The 17,807-nt window shown below is 33.2% G+C and overlaps 2 protein-coding genes across 2 annotated transcripts, besides 7 other annotated features; both read right to left on the bottom strand.

The window, feature by feature from the left end:
• Nucleotides 1-3,007: 3,007 nt before the first annotated feature.
• Nucleotides 3,008-4,078: a mobile genetic element.
• Nucleotides 3,903-3,945: a microsatellite.
• A 952-nt stretch (nt 4,079-5,030) lies between the features above and the next one.
• Nucleotides 5,031-5,084: a microsatellite.
• Nucleotides 5,085-6,629: 1,545 nt separating this feature from the next.
• Nucleotides 6,630-6,740: a microsatellite.
• Nucleotides 6,741-7,714: 974 nt separating this feature from the next.
• Nucleotides 7,715-7,888: a microsatellite.
• Nucleotides 7,889-8,225: 337 nt separating this feature from the next.
• Nucleotides 8,226-8,771: a mobile genetic element.
• Nucleotides 8,772-10,112: 1,341 nt separating this feature from the next.
• On the bottom strand, nt 10,113-10,904 carry ACLA_010260 (uncharacterized protein; the record flags this gene model as incomplete). Its single annotated transcript, XM_001274025.1, has 3 exons — nt 10,113-10,361; nt 10,424-10,770; nt 10,829-10,904. The coding sequence occupies 3 exons, from the start codon at nt 10,902-10,904 to the stop codon at nt 10,113-10,115; spliced, it is 672 nt and encodes a 223-aa protein (XP_001274026.1).
• A 1,354-nt stretch (nt 10,905-12,258) lies between these two features.
• Nucleotides 12,259-13,882, bottom strand: ACLA_010250 (uncharacterized protein; the record flags this gene model as incomplete). Its single annotated transcript, XM_001274024.1, has 2 exons — nt 12,259-13,665; nt 13,715-13,882. The coding sequence occupies 2 exons, from the start codon at nt 13,880-13,882 to the stop codon at nt 12,259-12,261; spliced, it is 1,575 nt and encodes a 524-aa protein (XP_001274025.1).
• Nucleotides 13,883-16,794: 2,912 nt separating this feature from the next.
• Nucleotides 16,795-16,836: a microsatellite.
• Between the last annotated feature and the right edge of the window lie 971 nt (nt 16,837-17,807).

Genomic DNA, 17,807 nt, shown 5'->3' with positions numbered 1-17,807 from the left:
TATATACTAAAGAGGAGAAGACTAAATATATTATATAAATAGCTTTAAATACTCTAGTTATACTAATCTTTATAATAGGTATATGCACCTCTCTCTAAGTTAGGGGCTTATTAGGGATATTAAATAGGATCTTAGTTAGTAGTCTAGCTTTTAATAGAAGTCTTTTAGGGAGAAAGTATATAATATTTACTAGCTTAGTTAGATATTTAATTAATACTCTGATTTTATAGATCCTAGGCTCCTCTATATTACTAATAATAGACTTATTATCTTCTTAGTTATCTAGCTTAATATTAGTATTAGTATTAGGTTTAATATAATTACTATTAATATCTTTAATTAATTTAGAGTACTAGAAGATCTCCTTAATTCTATCTTTATTAGCTTTTACTTTTAATTTATTCTTCTTTTTTTTTCTGGGTATTATATTCTTTTTATTAAGACTAATATATTTCTTACTAATGTGATATCAGTGAACAAATATCATGAGTAGATTAATGATTATTAAGGTTAACTCTGGGTTACTAAGGTTAACCTAAGAAATCTCTATAATATCTATAACTTATCTTTTAGATAGATAGCTAGTAGCTAAGTATAAATATAAGATCTTATCTTAGATAAGTAAAGAGGTATTAGTCTAGCTTATCTCTCTTTATTCTTAGTAATATTATCTTACTTTTAGTAATTCTATCTAATAGTATATTTAAAGTTATAAATAGTAAGAAATTAAATACTTTTATTTTATTAAATCTATATTTATCTTAGTAAATACCTACTACTCTTCCCTATAAGTAACTACTAAATTTAAGCTAAAAGATAGTAGAGTAGTTATACTTAATAAAGAGTTTTTATTATAGAAGAACTCTCTATTAAGCCCTATTAAGAGAGATAGAAATAAAATAAGATATAGTAACTCTAGGCTAGAGAAGTATTACTTAATTACTAAAATAAGTCTTAATAAAAAATAATCTCTATAAGATAATATCCTTAAACCTTCTTACTAGAACTACTAATAATAATTAGCTACCTATAGTAAATAATTCTACTAAAGATCTATTAGAGAAGATAAAATAAGCCTTTACTAAGCTATTTAAGATAATAGCCTAAGAAGTATTATATATTAATATTAATATACTCTTCTAGAGTATTTACTAAAAGTAATATAATAAATAAGTACTACTCCTAGAATTATAAAAGATAAATTATTATTATAGATTATTACTTATTTTTAAGGTCTTAAATCTTACTCCTATCTTAGAGTATAAGGATATATATATAAGAGATACTATCTAAGAATAGTAAAAGAGAATTAAAAAATATTTTAGAGATATCTTACTAATAATAAAAAAAGTTCCCTCTAATCTAGAATATCTTATTATTATTAAGTAGAAACTTATAGAATATACTTATAAAAGATAAAAAGTAGATAAAATCTAATTATAGATTAATCTTATACTTATAATTACTAATATAGAAATCTTTTATATATAGCTGCTAAAGAACTTTAAGAAATATAATATAAATAATAAAAGATAAGAAAAATATAAAAGCCTTATCTAGGGTCTATAATTTATATAATTATATATTATTACCTTAGGTAAAGCTATAGTATATATCTCTCCTCTAATATATAAAGCTTCTCTTATTTAAAAATTTATTATTAGGAGTTAACCAGAGCTTAGGAAAAGATAGGTAGAGAACTAAATATAATTATAAATATATAATAAAATAATTAAATACTTCTCTCTTTATAAGAATAGCTTAGCTACTACTTAATAACTTAGAGATAACCTATAGTTAAAACTATACTTTAATTAATATAATAGAGATCTAATAAATCTAAGTATAATTACTAGCTCTTCCTAGCTAAGGAGAAACTTCTTATAACTAAATAAGGATTTACTAAAGTAGAAATTATAATATTATTAAAATAAAATATATTTTATATATAATAAAACTAGATATCTCTAACTATACCCCTTAAAGATAATAAAAAAATAAGAAAGATTAATAAATTTAGAGATACTTATTAATTAAATAAAGAAAGCCTCTAACTACTAAAATATATAATATAATCTCTTTAAAAATAAGAAGAAAGAACTACCTAAGAGAAGAAATCTTTAACTACTATAAGGAATTATTAAAGTATACTTAAATATAATAGATATTAACTCTATATATTATATAATAAAAGCATAAAATAAGAGATAGATAATTTAGATTAAGGCCTTTATTAATTATAGAGCTAATTATTTATTTATATCTTAAATAACTACTAATTATCTTAATATAATAGAGCCTCCTTATAGTAAAAAAAATACTCTTAGTTATATAACTACTAAATAGAGCTATAATAAATACTTATTAATAAGTAAGGATACTAATATAAATTAGATAATAGACTAGTCTTACTAAGTTATAGATTCTAAATATTAATAAGTATAAGATAATCTTAGATTATAATTAGCTAAAAGTTACTAACCTATAGATTAACTAGTAATTAAGCTAGATAATCCTTTAAAATAAGAGAAGAATATACTTTACCTACCTTATTAACCCTTAATATAAGATTAAATATTATAAAGATAACTTAGTGCAGTAAGTAACTATAAAATAACTAAAATAGATCTTATAAAAAGAGAAGTTAATAATATAGTTATGTCTTCTCTAAACTAGTAAAAAAGAATTAATAATTATAAATTATAATAAATAGATAAAAGACTTTAAGAATATATTCTAAGAAGAACTTAACCTAGGAATATTATCTATCTAAGGGGTAGACTATATTATTAATACTAATAATATTAAACTAACTAATATAAATACTTACTTCTAATTACTAGAGAAGTTTAAGAAAACCTACTACTAAGTAGAAGAACTACTATAAAAAAAAGTAATCTAGGTCTTAGTAAGCTAGTAGGGTTTACTAGTAATATTAGTCCTAAAGCTAGAAGAAAAATAATAAATATATATAAATTATTAAATACTTAATAAAATTATTATTAAAAATATCTACCTACTCCTAAGAATTTAGGAGTTAATTAACTAAGTTAGGTAGATAAAGATCCTATTAAAAATTAATCTTCTCTTAAAGTACTAGTAATTATATATAATAAATAATTTAATTACTAAGATAGTATTTAATACCTTCTTTAAGAAATATAAGTTTCTTATAATACTATTTAGACTCTATAATATACCTATAATATTCTAGATATATATAAATAGTTAACTATAAGATCTCCTATATATAATAGTATATCTTAATAATATCTTAATATTCTTAGTAAGCAAAGAGAAATATAAATAATATATATAAGAAGTCCTTATCTAACTATAAAGGAACTAGCTATTTATAAAAGCCTTAAAATATAAATTTAGTTAATAAGAAATTAAATTCTATAGGTATATTATTAAAGAAGGAATTATAAAGCTAATACTAGCTAAGATAAAAGTTATTATCTAATAACTAAAACTAAAAAATATCTATAAAGTATAATAATTTCTTAGACTTATAATAGATTATTACTAGTTTATACTAAGATTTATATAGGTTATAGCTACCCTCTATAACCTACTAAAGAAGTTAGATAAAGATCTTTAAAAAAAGAAATTCTACTTAATTACCTAGATAGTAAGATGTTAGGATGTCTTTACTAACTTAAAAGAACTAATAATTATTATATTAGTACTAATAATTATAGACTCTAATTAATCTTATTGAATTAAGATTAATATCTTAGAATAGGTAGTAGGAATAGTTTTAATATAAGAAGATAAGAATTATAAACTTTACCTAATTATATTTAATAGAAGGAAGCTTAGTAGTATAGAAAGAAACTATCTAATATAAGAGAAGGAGCTACTTATAATAAAAGAAGCTCTTTAAAGATAGGATTACTATATTAATAATAGAAAGATAATAATAATAATAACTAATTATAAGAGTCTTTAATATCTTATAAATATAACTAAGTATTTGAAGTAGCTTACTTAGTAGGTAGAAGAATTCTAAAGTTATAACTTAGAGATCTATTATTAAAAAGATAGTAAAGTAATAATACTAGATATAATTAGCTAATACTCTAACTTTATAAAAGAAGGGCTAGATAATATTATTAAAAGAACTTTACTTAATATATTAAAAGTATAGGAGATAGTAGAGATAAGATATTTTAAAAGCCTAAATAACCTTATAGAGCATAAATAGTATAATACTATAGTAGAATATCTAGAGCTATAAGTCTTAATATAGGATAAAAAGAAGTAAGAGCTTATACTAATAATAACCTTATCTTTTAAACTAAAAAAAGAGGTATTATACCTCTTACTAAATTAAATTATAAGTAGATAATACCTAGGAGGATGATTTATATATTACTAGAAATTAATTTATATTATAGATATTAGAGATGCCCTATACCTAGAGATTCTATTCTAAAGAGACTTCCTATAAGGAATATATAGAGAATATAGCTATATAGACTATCTAGTATTACTAGGAGTTATTAGAACTTAAGCCTAGTAGCCTTCTCTATAATATAATATCTAAGCTATAATTAAGGAATACCTAAATTATTAAATATTATAAGGGTTAAAGAAATATCTTAAATAGGAATAGTAATACTATATAGTAAAGAAAGGTATCTAACCTTTTAAATACTAGGGTATTAATCTTATTAAATACCTATTAGTAATACTAAATAGTAATAAATAGATTATTACTATTATTAACTATATAATAGGATAGATTATTATAAAAGCTATTCTATATGCTATAGATAAAATAATAGTAAAGTTCCTATATAAAGAGATATTTACTTAGTATAGTATCTTTAATAAGATAATATCTAATAATAGTATAAATCTTCTATCATATATAGTGGAGATCTTTAGAAAAATCTTAAAAGTAAAATACTATATAATAATACTAAATTATCCTTATATAAATAGAAAGAATAAAAATCTTAATAGACTCCTGGGATGAATACTTATAAAATATTTAATAAAGAAACTAATATAGCTATAGGATAAATATCTTTATCTAGCTATATTTATAATATAAATATATATCTATATAAATACTAGTAAAAGCCCCTTCTACCTACTATATAGGATTAAACTAAGATTACTAGGAGATATAAGAGAACCTATAAAGAAAAATAATTATAATAGACTTATAAGAGTAATATATATATAAGTACTAGTAAATAAGAAGCTATTAGAATATATAATTAAGAGAGAGATAATCTAAGATTTATAAATAAAAAAAAATTATCTTAAGAAGGGCTAGTAGATCCTTATATAAAATAAGAGCCCTTAGAAGTTTAAGAGTAAGTAATTTAAATTATATAAGGTAATTAAGGCCTACCCCCTTAGAATATATATATTATAGGAACTAGGTAGATATACCCTAAAGAACCTTATTAATAAGTAGAGACTAGTAGAAGTAGAAGTAAAAGATAACTTATAATATCTATAGATATTAGTAAGCCTTAATACTAGGCTATAAAAAGTAGGCCTATTAATCTCTAATCTAATTAAAATATAAAAGGTGCTTAATAAGACTAATCCCCTAATATTATTATATAAAGAACTATTATAGTATATAGCAGAAGGATATAATAGGTAAAAATATTTAGGAGAAAGTTTATAATAAGTAAGGGAGGGATTAGGGATATAATATAAAATAAATAAGTAAAAAACTTAATATATTAGTAAATAAAAATTAGTAAGGAATAGCTATCTTATATAATAATAAATAGAGTTACTAGAGCCATAGAATAATAAAGACTTAACTATTTTAGATAATAAGGACTAGAAGGGAATTTAAAGTAATAATTTAAAATTAATATCTTAAAAGAATACTAGAGAGATAAATTTTAAAAGACTATTTATAGTTATAATATCCTCTTATTAGGAGTAAATAAAGTAATATAAAGATAATATATTTATATAAGTAGATTAGAAAATAGTACTATACTAGAATTACTTTTCTAAGAAGAAGAAAAGGAATTATAAACTAGTAGATTTTACTAATTATAAAAAAAAACTAATTATAATAAGATATTAAGAATTATACTAATTAACTTAAGTAATAAATAATTACTAATTAAAAGTCTAAGTTAAACTTTATATTAAGAACCCTATAAGATAACACCTTAGCTAATTAAAATAAATTATTATTATTACTAGGAGGAGGTGCTAATTCCTTTAGATAAGCCTTAATATAATAAGTAAATATCTAAAGATCCTAAAGAACTATAAAAAGATTATAATAATTACCTTAGTTAATATAACTTATTAGCTAAGGAATATAAACTTTATTAAAGAGATTTTTATAACTAAGTAATAATAAAGAAGAATAATATTTAATAAAGCTCTCTATTAAGACTACTAATAAGATACTTACTAAAGTATAAGAAGAAGTTACTATAATAGAACTAATCTAAGAGAGAGAGGGAGTTAACCTAACTAAACTATCTTAAGTAAGAGAGAGAGTTACTAAAGAAGAATTAGTTTAAGAATAAAAAAAAATTACTATAATAAAATAATATTCCTTAGCTAGACTAATTACTATTACTATAGAATATTTTAAAAAAAGATAATACTTCTTAGTTAAAGTCTCCTCTATTATAGAAGAAGAGCCTTTATTATAAGAAATACTAAAAGGATCTATCTCTACTATAGGAGAAGAGCCTTTATTATAAGAAATACTAAAAGAATCTATCTTTACTATAAAAGAATTAATATTATCTTCTATACTAGACTATATATATTTAATATTATCTAGAGAACCTTTACTAGTGCTATTATCTAACTCTTTATTATAATTATTAGTTACTATTACTAACTCTATAGGCTAATTATATAACTTATTACTATAATTAGTAAGGAAACTAAGACTACTAGCTTAAATAATAGATTTATAGGAGTAAAAAAGATTAGTAACTATAGATAAGAAATATTTACTAAGAAGAATATATATTTATTAAGAGTATTAAAATTCTATATATAAAGGCCTTATATATAGAATAAATATATTAATCTCTAATTACTTTAAGTATAGTTAGCATAGGACCCCTAAAAGAATATAAGTTTATTATAACTAGGAGTAGAGATACATCCCCTAAAGGAATCCTTACCTAAGAAATAATTACTATAAGCTAATATATAATTATAAGATATATCTTACTACTAGAGAAAAATAGCTAATATATAGCCTAAATAAGTATATTTCTTTATATTTAGCTTCCTCTCCTTATTAAACTTCTAGATAATTAAGTAAATAATATCCATCACCTTTAATATGCTTTTATTAGGCCTGCTAAGATAAGCTTCTATTACTAATAAGAGGTAATTACTAAAGCTAGAAAGAATACTTACTAAACTTATTAAAAATAATTATACTCTTCTAATAGATAAGATAGCCTTTGCCCTTCTTTTATAAGATATTTATATTTACTAAGTATAAGAAGAATATAGGAGACTAGTATATAAAGAAAGAGATTTACTAAAAGAAGATAGTAATTAATATAATAAAAAGAAAGATACTTATAGGAGAAGAAAAGAAGAAGAGAAGAAGAAATATAAGAGATAAAAAAAGAATAAATAAGGTAAAGTAGAGTTACTTAAAATTAAAATAAATAATATATAACCTTACCTTACCTTATCTTTACTATAATAACCATACTAGCAACCCTCCTTATTATATATATTCTAATACTACTTACTAAGTATAATCTAATACTACTTACTAAGCATGATCTAATACTACTTACTAAGTATAATCTAATACTACTTACTAAGCATGATCTAATACTACTTACTAAGTATAATCTAATACTACTTATTAAGTATAAATCTAATCCTACTTACTATGTATAATAGTACTCCCTTAGACTATAAGGATCTTTTAGTAAGGAGCTAGATAATCTACTAAGGATAGGCTTTATCTTAAGTAGGGGAGGATGTGATATTAGTAAATAAGTATTATAAATAGATTAATAATTATTAAGATTAATTCTAGGTTACTAAGGTTAACCTAAGAAATCTCTATAATATTTATAACTTATCTTTTAGATAGATAGCTAGTAGCTAGGTATAAATAGAAGATCTTACCCTAGGTAAGTAAAGAGGCATTAGCCCAGCCTATTTCTCTTCACCCCTGGTGATACTACCTTACCCTTGGTAATTCCATTATAATAATCTAACTCTAATAAATAAGACTATTTATGAAGCTAAGTAAGTATCTCTTTATAATAAAGAGAATTAACTTCTTAGGCTATATAATTATATTAGAAGGTCTAGAAATAGAATCTTTATAGATTAATACTATTATAGAATAACTATAGCCAGAATCTATAAATAAGATCTTAGCATTCCTAGGGTTTACTAACTAATATAAGAGGTTTATTAAGGAGTATTTATACTTTTTAATATATCTCTTAGACCTCCTATAAAAACCTAGCTTAGGGAGTAAGAGGAGGACTCTAAGAAAGGAGTTCCTAACCCTAGAAGTAGTAAATATCTTTAATAAATTAAAAAAAGTATTTATAGAGTAGGTAGTACTTATCTACTTTTATAAGAAGTACTACTTATAAATAGAAATAGATGCATCTAGATATACTATCTATAGAATATTATTATAGCTAAGTAAGGAGGATTATTAGTAGCTAGTAGCCTTCTTCTTATAAAAGATATAATCTATAGAGAAGAACTATAGTATCTATAACTAGAAACTCTTTATAATAATAGAATCCTTTAGGGAGTAGCACATACGTGAAGTGATTCGCAACTGAGCTCTGAGTGAGGGTCGGGGTCCTCAGAAAGCTGTCGATCCAACAAATCGATAAGCATTTTTGTGTTTAGTCAATGTCGGTCGACTCCATGCTCGCTCGCATTGGGTCATTTTCTATCCAGTGGTCCCCTCCAGCACAAGCCACAAAGGCACTGTTGAGTACAATACTTCGAGCTGCTGCTATCTTTTGCACATGGCCTCGAGAGCCTGGAGCTGGGGGCCGGTCTTATAATAGAGGATGACGATGATGAACTCGCGTCAAGGTAATCAAGCGATCAATGAGACGGCCTCCAGCTGCTCTTGAGCTCCGCCAGTGTAAACATCTTGTGCGCTAATAAGACTCTGTTCACAGTCAAAGAGCACCGCCTGTCAAGCCACGCGCACCGAAGCCGACTAGACGCTCGCACCGAGCGCCTTGTGGGGATCGAAAAGATAGGGCGGAGTCGCCTGAAACAGAGAATGTGCCTAGCGGGGCAAGCCGTGCGCTGGAACTGAGGCGGAGGAAATTGTCTTGAGAATGATTCGTGAAGTCCAACGCGGCAAGAAGACGAGAATGCTTGTCTAACGCGGTTGGTGGAAGAGGATGGCCTCTCATAGCGGAAGATCGGATTGTGATTTCCCTTGTCGGACGGAGGCAGATGTCAATTGCAGTTTTATAAACTAAAGGAGCCGAGTCCAATTCGTGAACGTCTTCGGCGATTCCATCGAGGAGAGAGATGGATCACCTGGCTGGATGATGTCTGCGACGAGGCCGAATCACCCCGAGCCAGGATCCCGACCAGAGGAGCCGTCCTTTACCTGTAGCTCTTTACTGCCTGTTCGGAATCAAAAACATCACTACATTTAGCAGAACCGTCACCTCGATATAGCATGCCTCGGTCTACTAGATCTGTGGAACTCGATTCCACACAGCGATTGATATTCACTAGACAGAGTCGACATGGCAGATATCTCAAGAACCGATCCGAATTAACGTCATTAAGCCTGCTAGGAGAACTCTATCGAGTCTGTCTCCGAGGCAAAGAGTAGCTTCGGTATGGTGTTATGTCATTCGTAAACGTTTTAATAAGAATAGAGCCATGGTAAGAGCCAATCAATTGTTGAGGAACGGATGGTCCATCAACTCCCGCGCCGTCTTTCGCTCTTCAGGTAGCCATTCAAGCATTTGTTTGATAAAAGATAGAAAAGCCTCTCTTTCACTAGTTTCTAAAGATGGAAGTGTATCTTCAAATTTCCGTGTCGGTACCAGATCATCGTGAAGGAATTTGCCTACCAACTAAATCAGCGTGAAGTATGTGAGTTGAAACATGGGTTACCCACCTTCTCCATCAAAGAATGGTCCACCAAAATAGTCTCTGTTATTTTTATACGTCTTGCCTCTCTCATCTGTAATAGCTGGAGACCATTCGACCTGCGCCATTGAATCTGACATCGCAAGTAATTTCTTGGGTGGCGGGCCAAGCAGTGCTATCATCTCCGCGAGATGTGCTTTTGAAACGTAATTTCCTCCTGCATCTTGTACTTGAGTAAATAACTCTGTACCTTCGATTATATTCCACGCCTGTTGGGGGATATGAGTCAACATATGCGAATTAATATGCATGTTTCATTTGTATCCCTTACCAGAACACCCAAATTCCATATATCTGCACTGAAGCTCCAGCCGCAACCAAGAATAACTTCTGGCGCACGATAATAGTCAGGCTGTATGGGACGGGTACCAAGTTGAGTAGCCTCATTATTACTGTCATCACCAAGTAATGTAGACGCACCAAAATCGGTTATTTGAGGATATATGTTCCCTAACTTGCTCGGATCGAGGGGCCCGAAGTCATTATGACAGCGATAGACAACACGACCGGTATCTGGATCCGTTTTGAATTGCATAGAATGAACCGCTTGTTCTCTGGCAAACTTGGGAAGAATGTTTTCGTTTTCGAACGTTACTAGTATATTGTCGAACTTCAGATCTGGAAATAAATATTAGTTGGATATTCCTAAATATACGAGTGTTGGTGTGTTACTCACCTGTGTGTACAACCCTGCATTGGGAATGGAGGTAATCAAGGCCAGCTAAAAGGATAAGCATATAACCCTTGGCCATTGATAGAGGAAACCTCTCGCCCTCGAACCTTCTCTGAAAAATCCAGAGTGGTTCTCGTGCAGGTTCGTAGGCCAAGCATAAATGGGTTCCTATAGGGCCTGCCACCTCAAAGTTGTCGAGACAATTGCGGATAACGGGACGACCACGATGTGAGGCGGTTTGCTGTCCAATGTGTATTTCAATATCACGCTCACGGTAGGCGCCTTCTGGGTTATCATTGTTTATGATCTTCAAGGCCACTAAGCGCTCAGTCTGCCGTCGATATCTATCAAAGGTCCGCTTTAGAGTTAGTGATAGGAAATGTGACCAAACATAAAAAGAAACGGTTCATGCCTTGCAACATCTCGAGCGAGCCATACAGTTAAACCCGCTCCCCATCCAATCTTAACCAACAGTTGATAACTATTAGCAAGAGTTTGTCCCGGTCTCGCTGGATAATATTGTTTTGGATTATATCCAGGGCTGATCTCTTCATCGACAAGTTCGCCTTGAGGAACGGATGTCGCCGGGACTGATGGCGATACTGGAGAAAGTCTGGTACAAAGGAAAGATATGCGTTTTGAGGCACGGCTTATGGACTACATTTTGAAAAGAAGCGTCAATGAGAAGTATAAATATGAATTTATATAACAAAGTCAATATAAAAAAGGCAGGACGGCTCCACTATCTAGCGCCAATTCTGGCTTGGCACGCGCTAACTGAAGACTCATTCCTCCATCCGCTCTTCAACAAGTATCATCTGTTGCTTTTTCTCACTGATATTATTTTTACTCATCAGCAGGGGCCTCCGAATCACGACCGACATTGACCTCCGAATATTTCTTTGTAGAAAACTTCACAAGTCCACTCGGGTAAACGTGTGCTGATACACACTCCCGCCGTTCGCTCCCTTGAAAAGTACAGATCCATGGAGAGGATCTTGTTTACTCGGTGTCGGGTGTGGGTCTCCACTGCAGATCGTTAGCAAGACTAAACGATGGGTGAAGCTCGGACACTCACTTCACTGTTCAAGGCTGCGGGACGTGCGCGCATTTTTCCAACCAGACGGATTGAGCAAGAAGTTATTTTGACGAAACCATCACGAAAGTGTGGGACGTGCTCTGCGCATTACTTTGTGGGGTTGGCTAGAACAGGAGGCCACATGCGACTTGAAGAAATTTAAAGAATCGTGCTGTATCGTGTTGACGATCAAATATGGCTTTTGTTTTCAAGGGAGCTATCTATTGTGGTGTGAAGGAGTATGTTCATCATGATGTTATAACCCTGTTCTCAAAGCATAGCAGTGACTGGGTAGATATACAATCAAGCAGGCATATGTCTTCTTCGGTTAGGCGCTGATATTAAGACACCGACTTCACTCCTTATTCTGTTCCAAAAGTCTAAGAAACCTTTCTAGTTGCAATCCCTGCTGTTCTATTTGGGCAAGGAGCTTCTCCTCTCGACTCTTATGCTCTGCAGATGATTTTTCTTCGCGTGCCTTCTGCTCGACTCTCTGCTGTTCCAACTGGGCGAGAAGCTTCTCTTCCCGCGCCTTCTGTTCGTCTAATTGCTGCTGCAAGGTCTGAATCATGTTTCGTAGCTCTGGTTGTAGGACCCGATGCTGTGAAGATGTGGCCCGGCTATATGACGAGCGTTCCTGAGACGCAATTCGTGATTGGGAACCAATGTCGTCATCGATATCGAGCTCGAATGAGACATCTTGTGGATCGGGAATCTCTTCCAGGAATTGCATTAATCGGTTGATATGAGTGGGGAGGAATTCCTGATTGACTTTCTCCACGAAACGATAACATGTCCATTTATCTGCCTCTGTCCATATATTGTATTTCTTCACTGGCCAGCGATAGTATTTAATGTCATCTTCGTCGATCTCTGGATAGTATCCGTAGATCCGTACGCCTTCTAATTCGTGTGAAATTGAAAATCCAAGGAGCCGCTGATGGACTTCTCCCTCTCGACCAGCTGCTTGCGCGAGACTAACCACAGCCCGAAGGGCAATGCACATACTGTGCATGTTCTGCCGATCAGCAAATTCCAATGCCTGGTTCCCGCATTTAATTTCTGCGGTTAAATATGGAAAATACATATCCTCTCGGACTGCATAAAAAGATTTTTCATCTGGTTTGATCCCAAGCTTTCGTCGCTGGCTCGCTGAAAAGATTGACCACTTCAAGCCTTGGGCATGATCCGGTTGCGGTTTAGGACCGTAGATAGGCTCTGTCTTTAGCCATGGATCATTATAACCATCAATCACATTTTTTAGATCTGCCCTGCCTTTAATAAAAAGATTTTCTGCAGATGGCATGAGATATGGGTGTAAATCTACTAACAGCCGGGCTTCTGATCGATTTTGTAATATATCATGAAAGGCCTTGATGTACTCGTCGTCAAATAAGCTCCCATGTGGAGTATCAACTGATGGATCAAGCAGTCGCTTGCAAAGATCCACGTCGTCCGGGATCGGACCCGCATCTGATGACCGCATGTAGCAGCCCTTGGTCTCGAGTATTGTAACATAATTCGCAGCCTTGTAGGCGTATGATTTAGCATCCCGAGATGAGGCACTAGTACTCGGTGAAATGGAACGGGGTCGTCCGCGATCAGTCGAGATCGATCGTGATCGCGATCTTTTGGGTGCTGGCTGACTCATAACTTCAAAATCGTCCGAGGGAGGAGGAATCCACTGGAATATTTCGTTCTCGCGGTCGTTGACCTTTTTTGATCGAGGCGGAGCTACAGGTTTGTAATCTGGCTTATCGACCTATGTTCCACTGAGCCACATCGTTATGGTTATTTGCACTGGAACTGACCTTGATGCTATGATTGTTCGATAAAGGTGAAGGCGGTTGTGGTATCGTCTGCTCCTTCTGTTGTCCGTTCGACGGGATTGGAAGCGTGCTTGAACTGTTTCGGCGTCGCAGCTTCGCGGGTCGTTCATCCCCGTCGTTGCGAAAACCAGGAGTGGCTGCCCGTTTCATGATCAATATTTTGGTGAAACCAATCCAGAACGTGATGTCTCAGGAAGGCAACGGAGCTGGGCTTTGGGTGGACAGGAGATTTCAGTTGTTGTTACTTGTTAGCGCCCTTGTACGTGACATATCATGTGACAACGCCACCATCCCTGTTAGACCTTCTGTTTGGATTTAGCTCCCAGTCTTAGTCAGGTAGACTTAGGCAACAACGCTCATTTCATCGGGGCCCCACAGTGATCAACACCCCCGCGGACCCCTCCGATTTTCACCATGTTCAGGTATGTCGAAAATCAGGCCTTCTCATCAGGGTTCGAATGCAAACAGAACAAACAGAGTAAACAGGACAAACAGGCAGAACGGCAGAAACACGCGGAGTGGTAAGAATAGACGGAACGGTGGGAACGGTAGGAACGGCAGGAACAGTCGAGACAGGTCGAGACGACAGGAACGGGCGGGACGGCATGAGGCACCGTGACATGTGGGGCGAAAACACTGACGTCAAGCGCAATGGCTGAAACGATCGACAGGCGTCTAGGCCGGAAATGCGATGACTCATACTTTTCCATTCCATCGAGCGTTCATTACAAGTGATGGGTGAAAATATTGATGGGCAAATAATTGATGGTAGATTATTATTATGAATAATATGGTCTGTCTCTAATCCAAGAATTATAGGCTGAAATCTTCTCAGCGCAGGAGTAAGATGATTTGATAATATTTGTTGCTGCCCTTTAGTAGCTGCGGTATTACTGTCTCTAGTATACTTTTGATAGTAGGTGTTGTTCATTGGAGAAGGATTATTGGTGTGACGGCTGAGCATAAGGTTATTCAGAAATGTGTATAGTTTGCAGAACTACTAGTTGTGGAAGTGGGGAAATAATATTCTGGACATGTGGTCGCGGGTAGGGTTATTAGAGAGGGTTATCCCCAATCATGTGAGCACGCCACATAAAGGGCATCTGAGGATAGCCTTATATTCCTGTTTCCTCTTTTCCTCTCCATGCTTAGTTTTCTCATGTTTAGCTTCTAATATTAGTTTGTTGATTAAGCCCTTACAGTTAGAAAAAGGTATAGCCAGACAGCCTAACAGCCCCATAAGATGGCTCCACAGGATGACTGTATAGGAGACTGCGCTGCGGTAGCTCAAGCTCGCCGCATTAGATGGCCTTGCGGGAGGTACGTCCATGGCTAGTTGGCTGGCTAGGCCACATGGCTATGAATGGATGACCCAGTGGGCTGTTGGACCGGGTCCGCCTGGCCATGTATCAACAGCTATATCCAAGAAAAAGTTATTCTAGAATGTTCCACTAATGGGTGTGGGTCATCCTGTAATACCTAGCTACTCTAGCATATCTCCTATAATTAGGTGATTAAGAGGTATACTATACCACCATCCATATGCATGTCTTAATATTAAACAGCAGTGGCATCATCTTAACTGAGCTAGTGTTTTAGATTCAGATTTTCTCTTAGAGTTAATGTTGTTCTAATAGAGATATGAGTCTCCAAACAAGTATAAAGTCAGGCTATCAGCCAATCAAAAAAATTATCTTAAATAACTCCTCAAGAATAAAGCTACCCAGGTCAAGAGCCTAGCTCATAAGGCAACAGTGTGACAGTGCCAATCTCATGTATTTAAACTAGCTAATGCTGCATATAGAGGTGCGGTATAAGGATCTATGATCTGTGAGAATTAGAAACTAGTGTGAAAGGAGAATGTTCGCAAATAGAATCAAATGTAGGTGTCCTTATTCAAAGAGATTATCACTGAACTTCAGAGTTCAGTAGTCGCGGGCAGGGTTTATATCTTTGTAGGTCATGTGACTATTCACATGACCTCTTACAAGGAGCCTTCTCATCAGTAGGCTCCTCTGCGAAGGTAGCTTTAATATAATACATAATAGACCTTCGCGATCCTTACATGCGGTTTAATGAGAATATTAAGCATGAGAAGGGAAAGAAGAAGAAGGACAGGAATCCACTGCTCTAGGGGGATTTTATATGCCTCTATGTGTGTGCCCCTTTCCTAATCTAGTGTTATCTAAAGTTATTCCTAGTTCTTTGTTCCTAGGGCTTCAGAACCCTACCCCATGATCTCACAGCTCTGGTGCCTTGCCATGGCCTTGCTGTAGCCTTATCATGTCTAACTGTCCTAAACAGCAGCTTTTAACTAAATGGCCAAGTATCCCCTCATTACCATACATTAAATTATCATAATTAACCCTCAAAGACTGGGACATGAGTTATCAGGCTGAGATTGAAGATTCCCTGTGGAGACCTATCTGTGTTACTTCTGAGATAGAGCTAACATTCCTTTTCTGACACAGGGTGGGTTATCCATAGATAATTATGAACAGCAATGAGACTGTTAAAGTATAAAAATAGTTAACTAGGTAAGCAGCCAGATACACAGGGGTTTAATACACTGACATAAGAGTCTAGGATTAAAAAACTAATTAGCAACTACTCAATACTGTTCCCTCTTAGGTGGCCTACTACTGACTGTGAAGATAACAATATGGGCAGCCTAAGAGGAGAAGTGGCCGTCATTAAACCTAGCAAGTTCGCAGCAATGCATGTTGGCCAAAAGCATCCTGCAGGATATTAGGGCCATTAACTGTGTGGGTTTATAATTCTTCTTTAGCTGACTGATTAATCATGCCCGGAAGCAAGGTTCTTATACACCTCTTTAGGGATGGACAGGATCCTGTTTATGTGTGCATTGAATCTTAGAATTACATCTAGCTATCCTCCTGGGCCTTGCAGGTTATTAGCAGATAGGGCATCCGAAGCTGCTTAATTTCTCTGCTGCTAATTTGGGCCGTCAGAAGCTTTCACAGAAGATCCAGAACACTGCTGCTGTGGCAAGATAGGACTTTGCCTATAGCTATTGCTATTACTATTGCTGCTGCTGCTGTAATCATCAAGGTTATAATCATCAAGGTTATAATCATCAAGGTCACCTATAATATGAGCAAAAAATCTTCTACAAATGCTCAAGGCGCGTCTAGCAGACTTATTATATTTACTGAGGAAATGCAACCCACAAAGCCCCTTCTGTAACAAGTCCAGAAGAATGGCTTATTTATAGATATCAGTACTTTTCATTAGCATGTTATTGCTACCATTCTCATCTAGACAATTAAACTAATACTACTTCTCAGTCACCACTACTACTTCCCAAAATTTTTATCATCTACCACATTCTGTCGACAGCCCTAGCCCTAAAATTACCCAAAAATGGAAACTCCAACGAGTGATCATAACTGTGATAGTTGGACCTACGGGATAGCCCTGAACAGGCGCCGGGACGGCCTTTCCTGCTGTATCTTAGGATAGGGCACGAAGCCCTAGTCAGAGCCAGATATGGTAATAGCCTTAAGCAGTGCCTAGATGGGTAAAGGAGCTCACACAGGGATATTTATATCCTTGATCTGAGGCATAGGCCTGTTTTTCCTTCTTCCTTCTTTCTCCATGCTTAATATTCCCTGTAGACAGGCACACCTAGTAATATAAGGATTTTGGCATTATCATATCTTCACACTCTTGCTTAATTCAAATCTCAACTATAAGGTCTTCAAAATTTCACCACAGTACTTCTTCCAAGCTTGTTCACCATTATAATAAGATGTGTCAAGACAACATCATTCTCTCTACTGTCATGCTTATTATACTTATCTTTACTACCATAATTTTAGCACATTAATAAGCCCAAGTCCTTTCTCTAGAAGCTTTAGATTGACAGATAGTTTATTACACACTGAGTGAGATTCATTCACTCATTACAGCAGAAATAATCCATAGTTAAGAAAATCAGCTTACACCATTCAAATCCAGAAGTATCCCAAACTAATTACTATAGTGAACATTCGGGATTTAAAATGCTTTCATAAGTGAAGAAGAAGGCTACATTATGGAATTTGTTAAGATG

The sequence above is a fragment of the Aspergillus clavatus genome, genomic scaffold (assembly GCF_000002715.2).
Source record: "Aspergillus clavatus NRRL 1 1099423829795 genomic scaffold, whole genome shotgun sequence".
Lineage (NCBI taxonomy): Eukaryota > Fungi > Ascomycota > Eurotiomycetes > Eurotiales > Aspergillaceae > Aspergillus > Aspergillus clavatus.
This window is presented reverse-complemented; position numbering and strand designations above follow the sequence as displayed.